This window comes from Furipterus horrens, unplaced genomic scaffold (genome assembly GCF_987537825.1).
Source record: "Furipterus horrens unplaced genomic scaffold, mFurHor1.1.pri manual_scaffold_4, whole genome shotgun sequence".
Classification (NCBI taxonomy): Eukaryota; Metazoa; Chordata; class Mammalia; order Chiroptera; family Furipteridae; genus Furipterus; species Furipterus horrens.
The window spans coordinates 175,838,614-175,848,349 of NW_028327174.1; the positions used below are offsets into that span (position 1 = coordinate 175,838,614).

A 9,736-nucleotide genomic window follows, 5' to 3' on the forward strand; every position below is an offset into this window, starting at 1 on the left:
GGTGCTTGTGACATTGCCTGGCACACCATAATCACTAAATAATTAGTATTTGAGAAGTAAGAGACCAGCGTTTTAGTCCTTCTCGTCCCAGGGCCTCTTCTCTCACCTGTGTGATGAGTGAGGCCTCTGGTCTCAGAGTCCCTGGAGGAAGGGAGGGCCTAAGAATGAAGCAAGTACAAAGCTTGTTAAGAAGTATGCACATTTTCTGTTTTACTCCTTCATGTAAAGATAGTGGTTTGGTCCAGGGCTAATATGCCAAGAAAACTAGCCACGTTTATCTAAAAGAGTCCTGTAGCCTCTCACACACACCCAGACATACCTGCGTGTGTCTCAGGGATAGTGGGTGGTAGTTTGAGAACGTGGCCCTGTAAGATCCTCTGAAGTCTTTCCAGCCCCAGGCCAAGGTCAAGCCTTGGCTCTGTTGTTAAGAAAAAAGAGCACAGTCCAGCTTCCGTCTGTACGCGGGCTCAGTTTATCATCTCTGAGACAGAGGTGCTAGTTCCTGCCTGCCCGGCCCACCTCCCGTGGATGTAGGGAGGTTGAATGGGGGCAGTTTGCATTGGGGTGCTTTGTACTCTGGAATGAGCAACGTAAAGTATCTGCTTTGCAGAAGCAGCCCTGGCAGCCCTTCTGGGAAGACCTCCACTCTCTGAGACTGGCTCATCCTGAGTTCTAGCAGAGCGAGTGAGCTCACGGAGAGGCCAGGCTTCCTGCTAAGTAGGATGGGCAAGGGACCTGCCACTTCCTTCTTGGGGCCTCACATAGCCTCTGTGCCAGCTGCCAGGCGAGGCCAGCCAGGGTTTAGGGCTGGTCTGAGTCCTCCGAGGACAGGCCGGTGATCTTCCTAGCACTTTCAGGGTCTTGCCAGCTGGGCAGTGGGATTTCTCCCATGCCCTTCTGCCTTCTCTAGTCAGTGTCCCCAGCTCCATCTGAACCCAGACAAGCTCAGGTGAACTCAGAATAACCTGGTAGGAGTTCTCTGTTAAGATCTCAACTGTGGTCCCCTGCTTTCGCTCTGGATGCTGGGCTGATGTATCTGCTCAGCCTTCCTGTGCACTCAGCCTGTCCCTATTTCCTTTATTCATTTCCATTCCTTTACCTTGACCTAGAGGGACTGGTCACTATGTGCTATCCAAGCACTCACAGGCTAGGGTAGCACCTCTAAAAGAACTTTCTGCAATGATGGAAATGTTCTATATCTGCACTGACCATCATGGTAGCCAGTAGCTATTGCACACTTGATATGTGGCTGGTGCAACCGAGGAACTGAATTTTAAACTTTATTTAATTTTAATTACTTACACTTAAAGTTTAAAAAACAGTCCAATTAAATAATGGGCAGATTATCTGAAGAGATATTTTTCTAAATAAGCCATACAAGTGGCTAACAGGTACACGAAAACTTGCTCAACATCACTAATCATCAGAGAAATACAAATCAAAACCACAGCGAGATACCACCTCACATTGGTCAGAATGGCCATCCTCAATAAATCAACAAACAACAAGTGCTGGTGAGGATGTAGAGAAAGGGGAACCCTGTGCACTGTTGGTAGGAATGTAAATTGATGCAGCCACTATGGAAAACAGTATGGAGTTTCCTAAAAATATATATATGCATATATATATTTTTTATAGTTTTATATATATATAAAACTACCATATGACCCCTTCTGAGTATTTATCTAAAGAAAACAAAAACACTAACTTGAAAAGATACAGTGTGCACCCTCATGTTCCCTGCAGCCTTACTTACAATAGCCAACAAATGGAAGCAACCTAGGTAAGAATCTATCAATGGACTAATGGATAGAAAAGGTGTGGTGTACATTTGGATATGTATACACAATGGAATTTATTCAACCATAAAAAAGAATGAAATCTTGCCATTTGCAACAACACAGATAGACCTTGAGGGCTTTATGCTAAGCAAAATAAGTCAAACAAAGACAAATACCATATAATCTCACTCACAGGTGGAATCTGAAAACAAAACAAAAAAAACCCAAGCTCATAGATACAGAGAACAGATTGGTAGTTGCCAGGGGTGGGGGGGTCATGGTGGGTGAAATGGTTGAAGGGGATCAGAAAGTAAAAATGTCTAGCTATAAAATAAATAAGCCATGGGGATGTAATGTATAGCATAGTGAAAAATACTATATTGCATATTCAAAAGTTGCTAAGAGTAAATCTTGAAAATCCTTATCACAGAAAAAAAATTTTGTGACTGTGTATGATTATAGATGTTAACTAGACTTATTGTGGTAATCGTTTCACAATGTATACAAATATCAAATCATCATGTTGTACATTTAAAACTGATATCATGTTTTATGTCAGTTATATCTCAACTTAAAGAGCCACGTGTGGTTAATGGCTACTGTACTGAACAACCCGGGCTCAAAGGAGAGACAGATATGGAGGCAGGTGACCCAAATAAGACAGATGGAGCGGCCGGGAGGAGAGAGACATACAATACGCCACTTGAGTGAGGAGTGGGAAAAGATCTGTTTCAGGGATAGAGATCAGGAAAGACCTCCTTGGAAAGGGGCATTTGCGATGGGTGTTAAAGCACTAGGGATACATCGGCAGGTGGGCATAAGCGGGCAAGGGCATTCCATGTGGAGGAAGTATGCACGTGTTTAGAAGCAGACCTCTGCCTGCACCAGGTACCATGTAACAGGCCCTCAGGGTAAACAGGCTGAGTGAGGACTGAGGAGGGAAGGAAGACAAGGACTAAACTGTGCAGGGCCTTGGGTGCCCGGCTGAGGAGGAGGTGAGGCTCATCCTGTTGGGTTATTAAAGGGAATGAACCGAGATCCTCCACGCTGGGCACAAGGCATTGGGAACATAGTAAGCTCTCAGTGAACAGCAGCAGTGACCGGCCGAAGGGAGGCACTGGAGGGGGATTATGTGTGTCTCTTTGCTTCTTCTTTAGATCAATTTGGGAATACTGCCATCTTAGCAATTTTAAATCTTCTGATCCATGAGTATGAAATGTTTTATGTTTACTTAGGTCTTGTTTAATGTTCGATGCTATTTGCAATTTTCAGTATACAAGCCTTTCCTTCTTTTAATTAAATCTATTCCTAAGTATTTTTTATATTATTGTAAATGGAATTATTTTCATCATTTCATTTTTGGAGTGTTTATTATTAGTGTACACAAAATATGGCTGATTTTTGGATATTGACCCTTCATACCCTGTAATCTTATACTGAACTTGTTTATTTGCTCTAGTATTTTTTTGTTGATTCCTTAGGTGTTTCTGTTTACAATATTGTGTCATCTGCAAATGCAAGTCATTTTTCTTCCTCCTTCCTAATATGGATGCCTTTTATTTCTTTTCCTTGCTTAGTTGCCCTGGTTAGGGCCTCCCAAGCCATGTTAGTGAAAGTGAACATTCTTGTCTTATTCCTGTTCTGAGTGGGGGAGTCTTTAACGATTAAGTCTGACGTTGCTTTCTCTGTCTTTTCAAACCTCTTTAAGGTTATATTTATTTTTATCTTATTATACAGGGGTGGGCAAAAGTAGGTTTACAGTTGTGAGTACGTGAAACAGTTTATTCTTGTATTATTATATATTAATTATTATATTATTTATTTGTATTACAACTCTCAGCCTACTTTTGCCCTCCTCAGTGTGTGGTAACAGAAAACTGAAACAAGACAATAAGGTATCTAGAAGAAAACAAGACTCCCCAAATCCCGCCACCGCTAATAAACATCCAGGCCTTTTTGATGCATAAATACATGCATGAAAAATAAAGGTACTTCTACCTAAATATGTATTTTTTCTCTACTTAGTGTTGATTCAGTTACCTTTCCAGGCCAGTGATCTGTGTTCTGTTGCAAAGCTGAACTGTTGTTTATCTGAGCGATTCCCTCCCTTTTTTCCCCACTCTTATAAACAAGACTGGTGAACACCCTCACGTACTTCCCCACCCTGTGGATGGCCAGGTTTTCCCTTTCTTTTCGTTTAACCTTTGTCAGATGATCACTACAGGTTTTAGGGTAGGGACATAACACACGGTAGGGAACTAACCCTGGCCTTCCCAACGCCCCGTGTGACCTTGGGCAAATCCTTTTCCCTCTCTAGGCCTCAGTTTCTTCATTGGTAAATTGAAGCTGAGTCAGAGTGACTGATTATCAGACCTGGCTGTACAGTGAAATCACCTGGGGAGTTTTAAAAACCACAGGCGCCTGAGCCTCACTCCCAGCAATTCTGATTTAATTAGTATAAGAATAGCCTGGGGAGCAGGACTTTTAATTTTCCTCGGGACTAGATCATTTAAAGGTCTTCCCTGCTCAGACCTTCTCATACGGCTGTGGTGGCCAGTGCAAAGATCTGTCCTCGGTGCCCAGCGGTGCTGGGCTTGAACCCGGGCTTATTGCCTCCTGGCTGTGTGACCTTTCACCTTCTCCAGACTGTCATTTCCTGCTCTTGCAGGGGGAGGGGTTAAAATCCTCACCCACTTCCCAGGGTTTCTGCTGGGTAGAAAAGGTTTAGGTCCTGCGCCAGTGGAATGAGTGGTGACTATTGTTCTTTCTTGACCAAAGAGCCAGCCCCTGGGCAACAAAGTGGAAATGGAGATCGTGAGCATGTTGGAAAAAAACACAACGCTTCTGAAATTCGGCTACCACTTTACCCAGCAGGGGCCCCGGCTGCGGGCGTCCAACGCCATGATGAACAACAATGACCTTGGTGAGTGGAAATATGCTCTCTACCCCGCTGCCTGTCATCTTTCCACCTGTCCTGGACAGGGGTTGGGGTGGGGGTTGGGGGTGTGGCAGGAAAATGTCCACTGATACCCTCTCCAGTGACTCCTCTTGGTGTGTCTGACCCCCTGCCTTCACGTGGGTTACCTATGTTTTCTGTGTTTGGACCTTGGCTCCTCCCTCAACTGTGAGTACCCCATCTTGGGATCCAAGGCTGGGCCCTCTTATTTCCGCAGCAAAGCCCAGCCCAACCCAGGGGTGGGCCCAGGGGCACCCTCAGCACATCAGCGGAGTGAAAGGAACCCAGGCAGAGCATGAGGCTCACCCGGAGTCCCCTCTTCCAAACACCCTGCACTCAAGAATTCTGCCCAGGCCGCAGTCTGGCTCTAGCTCCAGGCCCCAAAGCCCCCAACCAGCACTACGACCCAAAGCCCAGGCCTAGGAGGCTTCCCTTTGCTCTTAAGGTAAAAGTTGAAAATGGTGACTCCACAGTAAACAGGTTACATTAACTGAATCTTAGTTAAAGGCATAGTTTGGCTTTTCTAAGAAAGGAAATGAAAGAAAAGGCCGCAGTTTTTCTTGTGAGCATGCGCCCCATCGGTGTCTAAGTCAGTGCAGTGAAAAGCGAGACCAGCCATCGACTTTTCCAGATGCCATTGTTCTCCTGCGCTGGGTGTGGTTAGTTATGTGTGTTCCTGCTGGCTGCTGAAAGAACTTGACAGTGTCCAAAAAGGAATAAAATTGATTACGATATTTATCTGTGAGTCTGCTAGAGTCAAGGGAGAAAGAAGACAAACCAAGTTACATTATTCTTATTACAGATGAGAAGGAAGCATAATGAGGAAGGAAGGAGAGAAGGAGGCGAGGAGGGAGGGAGGGAGGCTACTTTCTGGGATTGAATTATGAAATAACTTTGTTTTCTAAAGGGTAAAGTCGTTAGTAAGTTTTTCATCAAATTCAAACCTGCTTTACAATGGCGTTTGTCGTTGTTTGTTCCGTTTCTAACGCTCAGTAAAATACAAAGAGCCTAAAGCTCATGGTGAGGAGTCTGAGTCAGGGTTGGTGCCCGGAGGGCAGGCCTGGGAGAGTGGAGGCCAGAGCGCGGGGGTGGGGGTGGGGGGGTGTGGATGCGCAAGGCGCGTCCTCGCAGGACCTCTGCCTCGGTAACCCAGTAACCGCGGAGCCCCTCACGCTTCAGGTTGAGTCAGTTCAGCGAATGTTTGTCACAGTCTTGTAGGGCACTGGGTGTTGAAGGTGCAGGTTCTTGCTCTTAAAGATATCACAGCCCAAGGCTATTCAGTCATTACTCACTCTAGCTGCCACTTTTTCTAGAGCTGCGGGTCTAGGAAAGTCTATAAAACAAACAAACAAACAAACAAATGCACCCAGTGTCCTGGTTTATCTAGTGTGCCCTAATTTGAAATAAAATAAGAAAGAACACTAATAGCTAAGAATTGTGAGTAGGATGCCGCAGCAGAGGTGATGGCTACCCTGAATTGGTGATGTTGGCCATCAATTCCAACTCCATTGGCCCAGCTCTGATCTGGCTTCAGAATGAGTACTTAAAAGCCTTCAGTTCTATTATGCTATACAATAGCTTCATGTTCCCCCTTCCCTAACTTAGATTAAGCTTCCTGTGTGTCCCTAGGTGCCTGTCTCAGGGCTAATTCAGCTTTGGTCCTCTAGTAACAAGATGGTGTGGAGGTCTTCTTTTTTCTGGGGACAGAAGGTTCCAGATGACTAGAGATCAGGGGTGCTGAGAGAGAGGGAGGGAGGAAACACCAAAATCAGCTGGAGGTTTAATGAGACGGCCCTGGAGGACTCTCCCTGTCCTGAGAGTCTGTGGTTCCAAAATCCAGGCCCAACTCCTATCCCCAGGGATGTCCTGAGGTTATGGCAGGAACAGAGCTGAACATGACCTCAGGCCCCTCCCTACAGGTCCCTCAAGGAGAACGCAAAGCCTGGGAGGGACTGCCCTTCTGGGCAGTGGCTCAGTGGAGTCACACCAATGGCTAGTTACAGCAAAGCCTTTGAAACATCTTTCGTGTGCCCAGGAATGTGCTTGGTGACATAAGGGGTAACAGAAAGGCTAGTTCCCTGACTCAAGAACCTTAATACCTTTTAGGGGAGAAAAGGTGCAAAAATGTGCCTAAAATTTTTAGAATGCCTGGAAACTGTATCCAAATAAAGTGAGGAAATGATTTATAAGGACAAAGGCCAGTTAAACAAAGCATTCTGGTTGGTGTGGGCCTTCAGGTAGTTTTGAAGGAATAAGTTATGGGGTTGTCCCAAGGCATTCCTGTTGGGGGACCAGCCCAGGCAAAGGCAGAGTGCTAGGGTCCAGTGTGCCGGACAGGAGAGATAGAAAGATCTAAAAGACTGAGGAACTATTGTGGGCAGTCAGACCTAGAATGAAAAATAGGAACTCATAGAGAAGGGACCAAGGGCCTTTCAAGCAGAGGGAACAGCATTTTAAGCAGAGGGAACAGCATGGGCAAAGGCAGGATGATTGACAGGTTTACGTGTATTCACAAGGAATGGGACTTGGTAGATGTGGGAAGGTTGTTAGCAGTGTCTGAGCCTCTCTGGTTTCCTTCCCACTCTGCCCTGCCTCTGTGCAACTCCTGGCCCGTGGCCGGGCCTCTGTGGGGCTTGGGCTGTGCCCTCCTTGTGAGGCAGGTGTGCTCATCCTTGGGGGATATTCAGTTCCCAAGGCCATGGGTCACCCAGTGCCTCTGCAGACAGGCAGCCTGCCTGGGACCCATCCTGACTGGTGTGTCTTTGATCCTTCCCACCCTGGGAGAGGGCAGAGCATCCGGGCATGGTGATATCTGGGGGGAGCTGTAGATCCCCATCTACGTTTTCCCACGGTGATCTCAGATGACTCCTATCTGCACACTGTTAATAACTCAGACCTAGGCTAAGCCTGGCTCTCAGGTCCTGTAAATCTGCCACTGAAGTTCTCTCCACTTAATGAAATCTGAATTGCCGCCTCCAAGTTAACAGTTGTGTGTGGCAGGGGGCGGGGGTGGGCAATAACATGTTTAAAAGCAGAAGATATCCCTTCCTGGGAACGTCGCTTTTTTACTATATTCCCAAGGAAGACCTTTCTAACAAGCACCGCAGGCACAGCGTACCCCAAATCAATTTCACCATCAACTCTCAGAACCACCTCAGGAAAAGGCATTCTCCTCACAGCCATTCAGACCAGAAATCTGGGCCTGTCTCTGCAACGTCCCCACCCCAACCAGCCAGACTCAGCGCTCATCCAGAGCTTGTCTGGTCACGCTGCTGGGCTCCCACTCTGGGCTCCCACTGCTGTCAGCCTGAACTCCTCACCATGGCTCACAAGTCCCTTAACCGTCGTAGCTGAGACTTACGTGGGGCTCACTGTGTGCCAGGCACTGCTGTGATCACTTCCTATCTTACTAATGCCTGTAGCGTGGCCAGCAACTGGCTGAGGTGGGTGTTATTATTGTCCCCATTCTACGCTAAGGAAACAACGCCTAGAGATGTAGGTAAGGTTGCTCGTAGTCACTGGGCAGAAGTGGGCTTTGAACGGGCAGTCCAGCCCCGGAGCCTGCGCTCGCCACCTCCTCTCTGTGTGAGGGCCTGCCAGGCTCATGTCTTGACACGTCTGAGGAGCCATCCTCTTGCCATCTTCATACCAACCAGTCCAGGTAGCTAGAGGGCCTCCGAGTGACCCAGGCAAAAGCATCCCTGTAGAGGGCCATTACTCCTAATGCTCCCGCGCCCTTCCCACCACCTACCCCTTCATCGTGTGAGATTCAGCAGAGTGGTACCTGCCCATCCTCAGAAGATCTGACCACTTCGTTCATTATGCCTCATACTTAATAGGGCTCTGCCCGGGTACCCGTAATATTTCATCAGACTTACTGTTGGCATATCTTGGTCTCCTGTTAAGCAGTATCTTTATTTCTGATTCTTGTGCTTGGTGCATAACAACACTCAGTAAATGCTGTTGCACATATAAAGGGATGTAAAATGCTTCCCCAAGACCTGGTGGAGGGGTTCAAGCCACCGTGGAGGTTGGTCCAGACGACTCAGGATTCCTTTGGGCTCTGACAATGAACGGGTCTCTCCTGTCGCCACAATAAGCAACATGGAGGAGTTTGCTTTAATGGAAGTAAAAAGCAGATTGAATTGGAGGGGGATATTGGGAGACCTGGCTTCTATTCCCAGTTCTGTCACTTACTCCCTGTGATTTGCGTAAGTTATTTCCCTCTCTTGGCCTCAACTTACTTCATCATTAAAATGGGAATAATACTTGAGAAAGTGGTGCCTTTCCCCTCCCCTCATCCAGTCCCTGTGACATCAGTGCAGGGACTTGGCACAGATCCAGCCCTTGTATGCAGGGAGGGCATGGAGCTGGGAAAGAAACATGCCTGTCTGTACCCTGGGCCTCGGGCTGGGGACCCAGGTTCCAGTCCTGCCTGCCACCGGCTCTCAGGACCCTGGCCCTTCTCTTCTCTGGGGAAAGGACCTGATTCTCCTTGTGAGAACTGGATGCAGTTATGTAAAACCTACAGAGAGCGGCCCGCACTGTACTGAGGGAGCCGCTGGACTGAGGCACGCGCCTTGGCTCTCTCTGGTACCCGCGGTATGGCTTTGAGCAAGAAGTGCACTCTCTCTCCCTGCCCGTCTTTCCTCATCCATGACACAGTAATGGTAACAACCTGGACATTCCAGAATTGCAGGAGGGGCTGCAATGAGGTGTTGCGTGTAAAGATGTAAGGAGGACTGCCCTGCGGGGTGCTCATGCACAGCTAACGCAGGCACACCTGAAAGTCAGGTTCATGTGAACCCTCTGGTCACCTTGGCAGAACCTCTTCTGCTCTGGGTTTTTGTTTCTCCATATCCACCCCCAAGCTGCTGGACATCCTGTTAGTGCCAGGGATATGGCCACTGTTTTCTCCCCTGGAGATTGCCCAGTGATTTGCATTTATTGTTCTTCTGATGGGGGTAAAGCGGTATGTAGGAGCTCAGGCCCCATACGG

General features: G+C 47.5%; 1 protein-coding gene across 1 annotated transcript in view; it reads left to right on the forward strand.

Moving 5' to 3' along the window:
* The window catches only part of TMOD1 (tropomodulin 1), a 77,542-nt gene that overhangs the window by 65,234 nt on the left and 2,572 nt on the right, over window positions 1-9,736 (forward strand). The window contains exon 9 of the mRNA XM_090274457.1: window positions 4,560-4,704. Within this exon, the coding sequence (XP_090130583.1) occupies window positions 4,560-4,704 (145 nt within the window). The remainder of the gene's footprint in view (window positions 1-4,559; window positions 4,705-9,736) is intronic.